Source organism: Salmo salar, chromosome 06 (assembly GCF_965601325.2).
Source record: "Salmo salar chromosome 06, fSalSal1, whole genome shotgun sequence".
Lineage (NCBI taxonomy): Eukaryota > Metazoa > Chordata > Actinopteri > Salmoniformes > Salmonidae > Salmo > Salmo salar.
This window is the reverse complement of record NC_138296.1, coordinates 51237192-51252995: the sequence shown is the minus strand read 5'-3', so window position 1 is coordinate 51252995 and position 15804 is coordinate 51237192. Positions and strand designations below refer to the sequence as shown.

Below are 15804 nucleotides of genomic sequence, written 5' to 3'. Positions count from 1 at the left end.
GACCAGAACAAGCAAGGAGGTGGGCAGAGCCAAGCATGAGTTAGCGAGATCCTATTGGTGAGTTCTAGCAGACATCTGCATATTTCCGTAAGGGAACACCTACTCTGTGAAGTGCGCGTGTGCAATAACTCTTTTCGCCTTTGCACTCCTAAACAACAAGATTTTTAAAAACCTTTGCAAAGGGTAAAGTCTACAAAACTTAGTCCACTCTTTTCATAACAAATTCTAGTTTTGGGAACAGAAAACTGTATTGAAATCAAATGTTTCATCGATAAGAAAATGTGCAGAATGTCCCCCCCAAAACCATCTCATTCCATCTTCTCTCACAGTTGGCCAGTGGGCTTCCTCTCACTACCATATTTGGTAGTGAGTGGAAACATTAAGGGGATGCTTCACATTTATACATCTGGTGAAATATGTCTCATCGTTCCATCTGTGGTAAAGTCTAGAACTGTTCACAGAAACACAATGCTCTGACCTAATCAAATCAGGGCTGGTGAAGGAGAGTGTAAGTTAGTGAGTCTAGAGGGTTGGATTTAAATAAGTGCTCTTAGGGTTTTCAGTAGGTCTCAAGGACAGATAGAGACAGACCAAAAAACAGACAGCAGGGCAGAGTCAGACACAGAAAGAAACACACAGCTCAGTGTGCAGACAGCCAGGCAGTGTTAGTCTAGCCTGGAAAGCACAGCATTTAGTCTGGTTTACCAGCTTTAGTCCTGCCCCCACAAGTGTTCTTTAATAAACATTTTAGTGTATACTACTCGCCAATGTCCAGTCTCTTGACAACAAGGTAGACGAAATTCGAGCAAGGGTTGCCTTCCAGAGAGACATCAGAGATTGTAACATTCACTGTTTCACAGAAACATGGCTCTCTCGGGATATGTTATCGGAATCGGTCCAGCCACCGGGAACAGGAAGGGCGGGGGTGCATGCTTTATGATGAACAACTCATGGTGTGATCATAACAACACACAGGAACTCAAGTCCTTCTGCTCACCCGACCTAGCACTTCTTACAATCAAATGCAGGCTATTCTATCTACCAAGAGAATTCTCGTCAGTTATAGTCACAGCTGTGTACATCCCCCCCTCAAGCGAACACCAAGACGGCCCTCAAGGAACTTCACTCGACCATGTAAACTATATACCCGGAGGCTGCATTTATTGTAGCTGGGGATTTTAACAAAGCAAATTTGAGATCAATGTTACCTAAATTTTATCAACATATTGATTGCATGACACGAAGGGCTAATATTCTCAACCACTGCTCCTCTAACTTCCGCGATGCATACAAAGCCATCCTGCTAGTCCTTGCTTATGGGCAGAAACTCAAATAGGACGTACCAGTGACGAGAACCATTCAACGCTGGTCTGACCAATCGGAAGCCACGCTCCAAGATTGTTTTGATCACACGGACTGGAATATGTTCCAGTCAGCCTCAGAGAACGACATTGATCTATACGCTTCCTCGATGAGTGAGTTTATAAATAAGTGCATTGGAGATGTCGTTCCCACTGTGACTGTTAAAACCTACCCTAACCAGAAACAGTGGATGGATGGCGGCATTCGTGAAAAACTGAAAGCGCGAACCACCGCATTTAACCATGAAAAGAGGTCTGGTGATATGGCTGAATATAAACAGTGTAGTTGTTCCCTCCGCAAGGCAATCAAACAAGCGAAATGCCGGTACAGGGAAAAGGTGGAGTCGCAATTCAACAGCTCAGACACGAGAGGGCCTGCAGGGTCTACAGGAAATCACGGACTACAAAAACAAGTCACGGATACCGACGTCACCCTCTCTCCATCTCAGTGGCTGACGTGAGTAAAACATTTAAACACGTTAACCCACACAAGGCTGCTGGCCCAGACGGCATCCCTAGCCGCGTCCTCAGAACATGTGCAGACCAGCTGGCTGGTGTGTTCACGGACATATTCAATCAATCCCTATCCCAGTCTGCTGTCCCCATATGCATCAAGATGGCTACCATTGTTCCTGTACCCAAGAAGGCAAAGATAACTGTACTAAATGACTACCGCCCCGTAGCACTCACTTTTGTCATCATAAAGTGCTTTGAGATGCTAGTCAAATCAAATGTATTTACATTACATTACATTTAAGTCATTTAGCAGACGCTCTTCTCCAGAGCGACTTACAAATTGGTGCATTCACCTTATGATATCCAGTGGAACAACCACTTTACAATAGTGCATCTAAATCTTTTAAGGGGGGGGGGGGGGGGGGGGGGGTTAGAAGGATTACTTTATCCTATCCTAGGTATTCCTTAAAGAGGTGGGGTTTCAGGTGTCTCCGGAAGGTGGTGATTGACTCCGCTGTCCTGGCGTCGTGAGGGAGCTTGTTCCACCATTGGGGTGCCAGAGCAGCGAACAGTTTTGACTGGGCTGAGCGGGAACTGTGCTTCCTCAGAGGTAGGGGGGCCAGCAGGCCAGAGGTGGATGAAATTTATTTTTATTTATATAGCCCTTTTTATATCAGCTGATATCTCAAAGTGCAACACCAAGGTTGTGGGTTCGATTCCAACAAAAAAAAAAAAAAATGTATGAAATGTATGTATTCACTACTGTAAGTCGCTCTGGATAAGAGCGTCTGTTAAATGACTAAAATGTAAAAATGTGTGTTGTGCTCAATGGAGGCAGGGTCACACTATTAGCTTATCTGTGAGCTAAGACATGTCTGTTTGATGTATACGTCTTGTCTGCAGTGTAGTGCAAGGGGAGACTGGCTGAGGGAAGAGACGGAGACAGGGGCTGAGGGGAGAGACAGGGGCTGAGGGGCAATCTGGTAGCACAGTCAGTGCAGGGCCAGGGAGAGAGAGGAAAGACAAGGGCTGAGAGCACTCAGGGTAGCATGGGGATAAAGCTGTCATGATGTCTGCATAGTCTGGGTTGAGCTGGGCTGTCTGAGGGGGGATGGGGATGCCATTTCCAGCCAGCAGCTCTCTCTAATGGGGAGAGAGATTCAGTCACACTTATTCAGTCAGAACACCAGTCCCTGACACTGATGAGTGACTGGAATGGATGTGGAGCTGAGCCATTTGCCATCATGTAGCTGCATTGGCTGCCTTTTCAAGAGTTCAATTTATAACACAAAAAGTAGAGGGAAATGCAGTAAAGCATCCAAAGAGACTCAGACACAGTTCACAAACAAAAGGACCATTAACATAACATTCATGTTAAAATTAGAGAGTCAGAGTGTGGTATTTTGGACAGAGAGAGAAAGAGAGAAGGACTGACAGAGAGGAATGTGAGAGAGGGACAGAATGGGAGGAGGAGGAGACGGAGGCTGGTTTCACAGACGATAGCAAAGGGACATTCGAGAGGTATTAATTCAAGCGACAATACTTATCACGTCGCGAGCGCTACCTCCGAAGGTCACGCTTGACAGTTCCCCCCCTCTTAGCAGGGCAGTGTAAACAATTGTCTCGTTGCGCTCAACACTCCAACAGTATAAAATGGTAATAGCAGAGCAATGTTTTTGAAACGGCTGAAATGTTCCTTATATTTGAGTTTACATTAAATATATTACTTCGTTTTTACCTTAAATTGCCTGTTCCATTCTGAAATTGTCGCAGTAGCAGCTGCCTGCTGAGCCACAAAACTATGGGCGCCCATTCCCACCACCATAAAAAAAAGTATATGTCTACAAAATGTTGCGATATGTAGTTTGACTTGCACAAGTCATCATTTTTGAGATAGATCATACAAATAGAATAAATGTTGTTTCATTTGTACATTGTGTGGTGATTTCGGAGGTGGCACCACAGGTCCCAGAGTGGGGGGGAATTGTTTTCCTGGGCCCAGAGTTGTTCTTAGTCTGGTATTCTAACCTAACCAGGTAAAACTCTGGGTATGACATAGTAATAAATCAGCTGTAAAAAAAAATACAACTATGATAGGACCAGATTTTTTCTTATCAGATCATATGGTTTAAAAAAAACTAATGGAAAAACTCCTGGAGAATGAAAACATTAAAATCCTGTCAAACAAATAATGAGGAGAATAAATGAAAAATAAAACGTTATTTTGTCCCTCTTTTTTTCAACACTTTGTGTCAATATTTTGTATTAAACCTAATTAAAAGTGCTGGGGCAAATACCAGGTTGCCACGGGTTTGCCGGAGGACGTGCTGTGCTGATCTCTGCAACATGGATAGATTGAAATCGCCACACAATGCTACAAATGAAGAAACATAACCTATATGTAAGATCTATATGCATTTTATTTTTGGGTGGCAGGAATGGGCTTCCATATAAAACAGCTCAACAACTCCCCAGTGAATTATTCCAATGCTTTCAATCGCAATTTTCTTTTACCACATGTAGCCTAATGATTTGCATGATATTTATACAAATGAAGCATGGTTTGTTGTAATTTTGTAAGGTAGGCCTACTGTACTTTTATATTCGTATTAGAGGGGTAATCGTTCATTTTGATAATCTAATGTTACTTGATGAAGACATTTTAGCTTTGGCTAGCAGTGACTCTGTGATTTTGTCTTGAAACAAAAATGTAATGAGTGTACAGAAGACAAAATAAACCCTTTAAATTGTCTGCACATGCTTGCGAATTGTTGCGTAAGCAAGAAAGTCAACCAAATCCTCTCGGCTCGTGATATTCCCGTAGCTAATGTGAATTGAAAAGTGCATGTACATATTATGTAAATCAACATTTTGTACAGATAACTCTATTCAGTGAGAATAAGTCCTGAACTGGTGGGGCTGGGACTATTTCACTGTGGTGTAATACAGTGATCATTCAGGAGAGAGTAGACTACAGGGTCATTCACAACAAAAGCGTGGAATGAGAGCAGAGTAAAGAGGAAGAGGTGAGGGGTTGGGGTCACATATTTCCCGTCCTGACCCTGCGAAGCTCGCTAAGCCAAATCACAAGTTCACCTTAATGAGAAAGGAGAGAGAGGTGCAAACCTGGAACATAGGGCACACTCTGCCAGCCAAATCACCATAACAACCAACAATCTGACCCACAATGCTCCTCAGCACCCACAATCCTGGGCGTGGCGGTGGTGCTCTACTCCCTCACCGGCTTAACACCGGGTCACTCTGCTCAGAATCCTCCTGAGCGGACCGGACATAACATATCCTCCAATAATTAAATACTATAATATTAAGCTATATATTAACCTGTCTATAAGGAAGTCATTAATTGCTGCTTTGGGAATACTGCGACGATCATCCATTTCAATAATAACAACAAGAGGAAAACAAACACCAAAGGAGATTAAATCTGATTATATCTGAAATATGACTTAACCCTCTCAACCCCTCCGCCCCAGCCACAGCCCCCATGAAATCCAGGGTTAGACAGAGGGACAAACAGAAGGACCAAACAGCCAGCCAGGTCTGGGGGATATGTGGGGTTGGTGGGTGGGGAGTGCTCTTGGGGTCGGTGTGGGGATCAGTCGGGGGTGCAGCGCGGCAGGGTTGGGTGGAGCTGGTGCGCTACCCAGCACCCCTCCGACAGCACATGGCTCTCTGAATATTGACATGTCAAGTTAGATACTAAATACTGAAGCAGCAGCAAAACCACAACAATCTGTGCTGTTCCAGCTTTTTACAACCCTCCCATCTGGAAAACACTGTTGCGCCCCCCCCCAACAAAAAACACATTACAAGATCAATGTTGCGATCCCTGGCAGCTTTCCTTTGTTGACTCTTCTCTGTAACAAACAAAAGAAAAGAAAAACTAAAATGTTCTTTCTCCCCTTGGCAGGCCTAGGAGGTCCCGTGACGGGCCAAATGATGTTCAGCAGCATTCCGTCTTTGTCCCAAATCGCACCCTATCTCCTATATAGAGCACATCTTTTGACCAGAGCCCTATGGGTGCACTACTGAGGCCTGGTCAAAAGTAGTACACTAAATAGGGAATAGGGTACCATTTGGTAAACAGCCTGTGCCACTTCTAATACCTACTGAGCTCGAGACGGATGCTATCTTGAGCGAAAACTTGCGTACCCAGCAGTATGACTTAAATCAACGTGTCAGCGACTCACTAACCAAAACCAAACATAGACACAGGCAGGGATTTCTGGAACAGGGCTATCCTGTGACCCCCCCCCACTGCTCCCCCAAAGTACATTTCATGCCTTTGTCATATGTAGGCTACATAACATTTGAATGAACTTCACTAACTGTAAGTCACTCTGGATAAGAGTGTCTGCTAAATTACCAAAACGTAAATGTAACATAAACAAGGATTCCATTTAAAAACACTTGTCTGACTGATACACAGCAACTACATATGAAATACAGAGTATGGCTATTAGTAATGCATCATCAATATCACGGTGCACAATGATATCCGGGGTCTGTTCAGGAGGGTGCAACGTTACAGAACGCTCAGATAGGATTGTCTGTCAGGTAGAGTTGGGAATCACATCAGCCCTATTCAGTATATTTTTATCTGCAACATTCTGAAATGTTTCAGCTCACTGAATACACCCCTGACGATGATATATAATATATACTGTGTGTGTGGTATGAGTCAGAGCAGGTCAAAAGTAGTGCACTATATAGAGCGGAGGTATTCAACTTCTACCCTACAGGGTCCAGAGCCTGCTGGTTTTCTGTTCTACCGGATAATGAATTGCACCCACCTGGTGTCCCAGGTTTAAAAATCAGTCCCTGATTAGAGGGGAACAATTAAAAAAACGAAGTGGAACTGGCTTTGAGTTCCAGAGTTGAGTTTGATGGGAATAGGGCGCCATTTTGGACACAGGCCCAAGACCAGGTGTAGTATAGCAAGACTGGCTGATCTAGAAGGCTTCAGTGACAGTGCCGTTCGAGGGTGTGGCGCGCTAGAGAAAGTATCCTATTTAGAATATCTATTTAAATGTAGCTTTTTTTTGCCCAAGCTTCATTTAGAGCTGATGATGTAAGCTGTGAGGTTATTGAAAAGAGGCTACCTCCCAAATGACACCCTATTCCTTTCATAGTGCACTACTTTGACCAGGGCCCATAGGAAATAGGGTTCTATTTGGTATTTGGGACATAACCAGAGAGAAGAGTGGTCAATATCACACAGTGAAACAGCTTAAAAAGGCAATACAGATGTTATCTGTAAGTAAACAATAATATATTCTGTTTACACTTGCTGTGTGTGTGCGCGTGTGTCTGGTGTGAAATGTCTAGCTAGTTAGCAGTGCGCGCTAGTAGCGTTTCAAATTGGTGACGTTACTTGCTCTGAGACCTTGAAGTGTTTCCCTTGCTCTGCAAGGGCTGCGGCTTCTGTGGAGCGATAGGTAACGATGTGTCTTGGGAGGCAGTTGTAGATGTGTTCACAGGGTCCCTGGTTCGAGCCCAGGTTAGGGGCAAGGAGAGAGACGGAAACAATACTGATTACGTGTGTGTGCTTTGGTTGCTGTGTGAACATGCTTTGTGTGTGCGTGACTGCATGCATGCGTGTATGACACAGATGAGCTTTAATATAAAGCAGCACACTACAGCAGCAGATTTTCTGTTGCTTCAAAGCTGTTTACTGGCCAAGGCCCACATTGCTCCATCCTCTTAATGCTGTGCGTGCGTGTGGCATGACCCACTTTCCCCCCTGACAGAGCCAGGCAGCGGTGGCCCAGCTCAGACAGCAGCACTGTCCCAAAGCTCAAGCTCAGAGAGCACTACAAGTGCAAGTTGAGTAGCAGCAGTAGCAGCAGCCTAACAGTGACAGCCAAGCAGTGAGTGTCACTATCAGCTCTTGGCCAGCTGAGGCTGAGGCAGCCTCCCAGGTCTGGCGGCATGGCAGCAACACCATCACCAGCGCGGAGCTGAGACAGCAGCAGCTGAGCACAGAACACAGCACACACTGTACTAGCTGACCACAGAACACAGCACAGACAGTACTAGCTGAGCAAAGACAGCACGCACAGCACACTGGAGAACAACTCTCACCTCCACTATTCCATCGGTTCCACTGTGCCAGCCAGGCAAGCTCAATTGATCGCAGCTTAAGTGTTTGAAAGAAAGTCAATACTATTTGAACCTAGGTCTGGATGAGACAGCACAGCACACTTCTCCCCTCACACACCACTGGTCCAATTAGTACAAGGACCTGCAGACAGCGACACCACCAGGTGCCCTGGCCAACAGGTAGAGAGCTCCAGGCAGTTTCGCGAAGAGGCGTGTGCTGCTCAGCATAACATTACACTCTGGTTCTATTTTCAAGAATTGCTCACAGCCGAGAACACTTCATAAAGTGACTCGACAGCCCAGTGTAGCTCCCCTGTCAGGGAGAGTTAGTGGCAGAAACAGGGGCACAGGCAGAGAGGTAGAGGTAGAAGCAGAGAGGCAAAGGCACCAGGCAGAGAAGCAGAGAAAGAGGTGGAGTTAGAGAGAGGCGGAGGCAGGGGTAATGGACACTCTACTTTTCACCTGACTGACTATGAGGGAAACACGCCTGCGAACAGCTACACAGGATCTCCAGAAACAGACTTCAGGGCATTCAAATCACAGAGCCGGTGTCGGTTGGGCTGGTGTCTGCTAGAGGAGTTGGGCTGGCTGGGGGTGAGAACATAGATGTTGTAGTGAAGATTATATACAGTATAGGGGGGGTAATATTGTTAAAGCCACACTGTAAACATTTTCAGAATGTCAAAGTATGCTCATGCAGCCAAAATGTAGCCTTTGACTACAGCACTTCCATGATGTATAATAAGAATTCAATGATGTCTATAGTGCTGAAGAGCTGAGGTTCAACGCAAGTTGGAATTCCATTAATTGTTTACAAAATCTTCTATATCTCATTAAGATATTTTTTTTTTAATCGAGAAGGTATAATATTTAATTAGTTAGACAGTAATGTTACACAGACTCGTTAAATTGGGTCACTGTGAATTCAGAGAAATTAAGCTGTAATACATCTGTTCCTATTTGAACATGCTCAGGCCTCCGGATCCATGCGGGTTCCCCTTCTTCTAATTGGCTGTTGAGAGAGATCATTTGGCCAATTGAATGGGAATATGGTTCTCAGACGGAACAGACATGATCAAGCTTCAATGACCACATAACAATGCAAGAGAGAGAGAGAAACAGACAGACAGAAACAGGCAATAGCTAGATTTCCATCCAATTGGCTACAGATTTTCTTGCAAATATTCTAAAATCTGCATAAAGACTTGTTGCGCATAAAAATCAGTGCATGATGACGTAGTGCACACATTTTTATTTTTCACTTAAATTTTCATGTACCGAATAACATTTCAATATGTTTCCATTGCATTTTCAACTCTACCACAAAGTTTTCTTTAACAAAAACAGTTGAGTTAAATAGCAAAAGTGCGCAATCAGGTCTTGGCATGTGCACACCAGCCAACAGCTCGTAGTTACAGTGCGGGTAGCCTAGTCTATATGATGAGATTATTATAGATAAGAGTCAGAATATTTGTATGTCAAACAGCAGTCAAGCATCGATCATCAAACTCATCACCTTGCACTTTCACCACCCTGTGAAGTTCATCATAACTTACAGTGCCTTCAGAAAGTTACAGCCTGAATTAAAAATGGATTACATTTTTTTTTGGACCCATCTACACACAATAGTCCATAAAGACACAGAGATATCCAATTTACATAAATATTCACACCCCTGAGTCAATACATGTTAGAATCCCCTTTGGCATGATTACATCTGTGAGTATTTCTGGGTAAGTCAACGAGCTTTGCACACCTGGATTGTACAATATTTGCACATTATTCTTTTAAAAATACTTCAAGCATTGTCAAGTTGGTTGTAGATCGACATTTTCAAGCCTCGTCATAGATTTAAGACGATTTAAGTCAAAACTGTAACTAGGCCACTCAGGAACATTCAATGTCGTTTTGTTAAGCAACCCAAAAATTTGGCCTTGTGTTTTCGGTTATTGTTAATTTGTCTCCCAATGTCTGTTGGAAAGCAGACTGAACACGTTCTCCTTTAGCATTTTGCCTGTGCTTAGCTCTATTCAGTTTATTTTTATCATCCTAAAAACTCTGTAGTCCTTGCCGATGACAAGCATACCCATAACATGATGAAGCCACGACCATACTTGAAAATATTAAGAGTGGTACTCAGTGTTATGTTTGGGGAAAATCCAACAAGTCTTTGTATTCAGGACATGAAGCACATTTCTTTGGCATTTTTTGTGCCTTTTTGCAAACAGGATGCATGTACAGGCTTCCATCTTTTCACTCTGTCATTTACTCCTATTGTGGAGTAACTACAATGTTGATCCATCCCTCAATGTTATCCTATCACAGCCATTAAAAACAGTTTTAATGTCACCATTGGCCTCATGGTGAAATCCCTGAGTGGTTTTGTTCCTCTCCAGCAACTGAGTTAGGAAGAACGCCTGTATCTTTGTAGTGACTGGGTGTATTGATTCACCATCCAAAGTGTAATTAATAACTTCACCATGCTCAAAAGGGATATTCAATGGCTGCTTTGTTTTATACCCTTCTACCAGTAGGTGCCCTTCTTTGCAAGGCATTGGAAAACCTCCCCAGTCTTTGTAGTTGAAATTCACTGCTCAGCTGACCTTACAGATAATTGTATGTGTGGGGTACAGAGAGGAGGTAGTCATTCAAAAAGTATGTTAAACACTATTAATGTACAGTTGTGGCCAAAGGTTTTGAGAATGACAAATATTAATTCACAAAGTTTGCTGCTTCAGTGTCTTAAGATAATTTTGTCAGATGTTACTGAAGTATAATTACAAGCATTTCATAAGTGTCAAAGGCTTTTATTGACAATTACATGAAGTTGATACAAAGAGTCAATATTTGCAGTGTTGACCCTTCTTTTTCAAGACCTCTGCAATCCGCCCTGGCATGCTGTCAATTAACTTCTGGGCCACATCCTGACTGTTGGCAGCCCATTCTTGCATAATCAATGCTTGGGGTTTGTCAGAATTTGTGGGTATTTGTTTGTCCACCTGCCTCTTGATTGACCACAAGTTCTTAATGAGATTAAGGTCTGGGGAGTTTCCTGGCCATGGACCCAAAATATCGATGTTTTGTTCCCTGAGCCACTTAGTTATCACTTTTGCCTTATGGCAAGGTGCTCCATCATGCTGGAAAAGGCATTGTTCGTCACCAAACTGTTCCTGGATGGTTGGGAGAAGTTGCTCTCTGAGAATGTGTTGGTACCATTCTTTATTCATGGCTGTGTTCTTAGGCAAAATTGTGAGTGAGCCTACTCCCTTGGCTGAGAAGCAACCCCACACATGAATGGTCTCAGGATGCTTTACTGTTGGCATGACACAGGACAGATGGTAGAGCTCACCTTGTCTTCTCTGGACAAACTTTTTTCCGGATGCCCCAAACAATCGGAAAGGGGATTCATCAGAGAAAATGACTTTACCCCAGTCCTCAGCAGTCCAATCCCTGTCCCTTTTGCAGAATATCAGTCTGTCCCTGATGTTTTTCCTGGAGAGAAGCAGCTTCTTTGCTGCCCTTCTTGACACCAGGCCATCCTCCAAAGGTCTTGCACTCACACCTGCCTTCTGCCATTCCTGAGCAAGCTCTGTACAGCCTTCCCTGTGGCTCAGTTGGTAGAGCATGGTGTGTGCAACGCCAGGGTTGTGGGTTCGATTCCCACGGGGGGCCAGTACAAAAAAAAAAAATGCATGAAATGAAAATGAAATGTATGTATTCACTACTGTAAGTCGCTCTGGATAAGAGCGTCTGCTAAAAGACTAAAATGTAATGTAAAATGTGGTGCCCCGATCCCGCAGCTGAATCAACTTTAGGAGACGGTCCTGGCGCATGGACTTTCTTGGGCGCCCTGAAGCCTTTTTCACAACAATTGAACCGCTCTCCTTGAAGTTCTTGATGATCCGATAAATGGTTGATTTGGGTACAATCTTCCTGGCAGCAATATCCTTGCCTGTGAAGCCCTTTTTGTGCAAAGCAATGATGACGGCACGTGTTTCCTTGCAGGTAACCATGGTTGACAGAGGAATAACAATGATTCCAAGCACCACCCTCCTTTTAAAGCTTCCAGTCTGTTATTCGAACTCAATCAGCATGACAGAGTGATCTCCAGCCTTGTCCTTGTCGACACTCACACCTGTGTCAACGAGAGAATGAATACTTATACATTTTCTTAATCTTTATTTAACTAGGCAAGTCAGTTTTAAGAACAAATTCTTATTTTCGATGACGGCCTAGGAACAGTGGGTTAACTGCCCTGACCAGGGGCAGAACAACAGAGTTTTACCTTGTCAGCTCGGGGATTCGATCTTGCAACCTTCCGGTTACTAGTCCAACGCTCTAACCACTATGCTACTTGCCACCCCGTTATTTACTCAAGACAATTCAGCTTTAGTAATTAACTTGTAAAAAACATTTAATATCTAAAAACATATTTCCACTTCGACATTATGGAGTATTGTGTGTAGGCCAGTGACACAAAATCTCATATTAATCTATTTTGAATTCAGGCTGTAACACAACAAAATGTGGAAAAAGGTCATGGTGTGTGAACACTTTCTGAAGGCTCTGTATTGCATCTGTAGTCTAATAAACTGCATGGTTTCCCGAGTCGTAGTGGGAGGACCACATCATTGTGTGACTCCATGTTTACTTCGATATGATGTTGGTAGAGCATGGTGTTTGCCAAACCAGGGTTGTGGGTTCATTTCCCACGGGGGACCAGTACGGAGAAAAAAAATGTATGAAATGTATGCATACTCCAAGTCGTTCTGGATAAGAGCGTCTGCTAAATGACTAAAATGTAAATGTAAAATTATATCAATATTTGCACATAAAGGTGTTTCCACCACTGTTTCTCACATAACACATTTTATTGACACAAACAAATCCCACCATGTCAAATGAACAAAGTATCAGTTGGCATTTATAAAATTGTACCGAAACTTCCTGTTTCCATCACAGCTGTCGTGAATTTTTTTTATTTATTCGGTATGACTTTACTGGCATAAATACAGTGGACAGAAACGTGGTGAGTGAATGAGAACGAAAGATTCATTGTGAATGGCTAGAGATGACAAACCAGTTCCTCTTGCTTCAGAAGCTGCATTGACAGCCAGCTACAGGGAGCTCTGGTGTCACTGGTGCTGCGCAGTTTGCCTTTTGTTCTAATCTAAGGCCTAGTCAAAGCCACTGATTGTCTAGTAAACACTACCTTCTCCAGGCCTCCAAGCCCTCCCTCCCAGTCCCACCCCTACCATGCTACCCCCAGAATTAAGACTGAATCCCCCCTGGAGTTGCTCTGACGTCCCCCTGGTCCTCACAGCTGGATCCACTCATCTTCAGGAGATCGGCTTGGGTGAAGGTGGGGGGGTTGGGAAGGACCAGGGAATGGGTCCAGAAAGGGGGTATTTTTTAATGTCGTCTAATCCGTGGAATCAAAGCATAAACAAGTCCTACACCCCAATCACCTCCACAGCTTTAACATCCCCACTCCCCCATGGCCAGCAGTCATGGCTGAGGGTGACCAGACAATGCCTGTGTGTGTCCCTATGAGGCAGACCGTATGCCCAGATCGATCACTGCTGGATGGATTATTGTGACACCAGGACCGATCCAGTGGCAGTTTCCAGTGCAGTTTCGATCTTCCCTCAATTGAACCTGTGTGTTGTGGCAGTCAGCCCAATCCCATCCCAGGGGCATTACTAATACTGGGAGACTGGTGGCCAACAGTAAAACAGAAATCCTCCTCCTTTTACATATTTCCATAACTCGAACCATAGTCTCACATGTCAGACCAAACATAACACGAGACTTGGTTCTGGGCGCCAAGATTACCCAAAATCACAATGGACTAAACCATGTCAACATGCCATATGCCACACCCACCTCTTACCATTTTGATTGGTATATGCCGGAGGTCCACATCAGACACGGGGACGTCTTGATCTTTGGGGGCCATGCCCCTGTTGGCGAGGAGCTGCAGCAGGTTGGCGTTGTCTTTTGGGGCCCCTGCCCCCCCCTGGTCCCCCTGCAGCAGACCGTAAGTGCGGCAGTAGAGTTCAGAGGAGAGCAGGAGGCGTGTGACGGGGGGCTTCAGGTGCTCCTGTTCATACTGGTCACAGTAGAAGGGCTCCCGCAACTCCACTGGAACATGCTCTACGGACGGAGAAGAGGGACAAAAACAGTGAGTGAAATAATCATGTTGTGGGAGACGAGTACACTATTAATAGGCAAAACAAGCGCATCAATAGAACGTGTTTCCACTGAGGAAGAAAATACAAAAAAAAGTTACCCAGACTGCATCCAATATACATGTGAATTCACAATGCAGCTGTGCTGCTGCATGCAACGTTTTGGGTTTCACGGTGCGTCGCTTTCAGATGGTTAAGCATCGCACCTGTACCACCATTACTGTACCTCAATTCCACCTCGGAAAGTTTGTATTTCATTCTCATTTAACTTCTCAAAGTGTTGCCATACAGGACTTCACAGCTGCCATTTTCTAACTGTTAACGACAATGACTTAGTCGTGGAGAGTAGACTCCTTGCACGGCTCCTTATACGTTGACTCCCATTTCTGAGTGTCAAGATTCGATTCCGGTAGGATTCAGTATTTTTGGAAAGAAGTACGAAGTTCTTCGAAGTACAGCAACTAATCAAACACTCGCATCTTTCATAGCATGCTAGCGAGGACGGAGAATGAAGGAAGGGGCACAATACAGGCAGTAGGGCCGGGAACGATACTATTATCATGATGCACTACATGACCAAAAGTATGTGGACACGTGCTCGTCGAATTTCTCATTCCAAAATTCATGGGCATTAATATGGAGTTGGTCCCTCCTTTGCTGCTATAACAGCCTCCACTCAGTTTGATCTGCTTCATGTTTACATTTTTGATATGGAACAAAAATATTGCGATACTGGTATAATCCCGGCCCAAATGGGCATGTCGGCTACCAGCCAGACAGAGTCAGAACCGTGGACTATCTGCAATCAAAAGCTGTATCCCACACTGGCATACTGTATCTCGCAGATTTCTTGGCTTGCCATGTCTCGTAACTTCAATAAATCAGGGCCTATCATCAATGAATAGGCTAGGATATTGAGATGAGCAAGATGCAATACAAAGTATCTGCGCATGTGCACAGGTTCACTTCAAGCTGTTCACAGTGTGGTAGCAAGGGTACCAACGCTCTTAGTTGTTGCAAAAATGTACCCACTATGCTGTTTACTTTCTGCATTTACAAAAACAATTATAATTAGGTTAGGGATTTTTCTTAACATTAAGGATCCCAATTTCGTTTTAACGTTTAACATTTCACACCCTTAAAACTTCTTATGGGCAGATGGGACGGTAGCGTCCCACCTGGCCAACATCCGGTGAAATTGCAGAGCGCGAAATTCAAAAATACCAAATTCAAATATTTACACACATGTGTGTGTTATACATCAAAATAAACTTAACTTCTTGTTAATCCAGACGCTGTGTCAGATTTCAAAAAGGCTTTACGGCGAAAGCAAACCATGAGATTATCTGGAGGACAGCGCCCCGCATACAAACACATGAAAATAATATTTCAACCAGGCAGGTGCGCCACAAAAGTCAGAAATAGCGATATAATTCATGCCTTACCTTTGAAGATCTTCTTCTGTTGGCACTCCAAAATGTCCCAGAAACATCACAAATGGTCCTTTTGTTCAATAATGTCCTTATGTCCCAAAAATGTCCATTTATTTGGCACGTTTGATTGAGAAATACGCCGGTTTGAACTTGCCCAACATGCCTACAAAGTATCTAATAAATTACCTGTAAACTTGGTCCAAACATTTCAAACAACGTTCCTAATCCAACCTCAGGTAT

General features: G+C 43.9%; 1 protein-coding gene across 3 annotated transcripts in view; it reads right to left on the bottom strand.

Moving 5' to 3' along the window:
- LOC106607545 (calmodulin-regulated spectrin-associated protein 3) overlaps positions 1 to 15804 on the bottom strand; it is a 57690-nt gene that overhangs the window by 27590 nt on the left and 14296 nt on the right. For all 3 annotated transcript variants that reach the window (XM_014204578.3, XM_014204581.3, XM_014204580.3), the window contains exon 2: positions 13834 to 14096. In XM_014204578.3, the coding sequence (XP_014060053.3) occupies positions 13834 to 14096 (263 nt within the window). The remainder of the gene's footprint in view (positions 1 to 13833; positions 14097 to 15804) is intronic.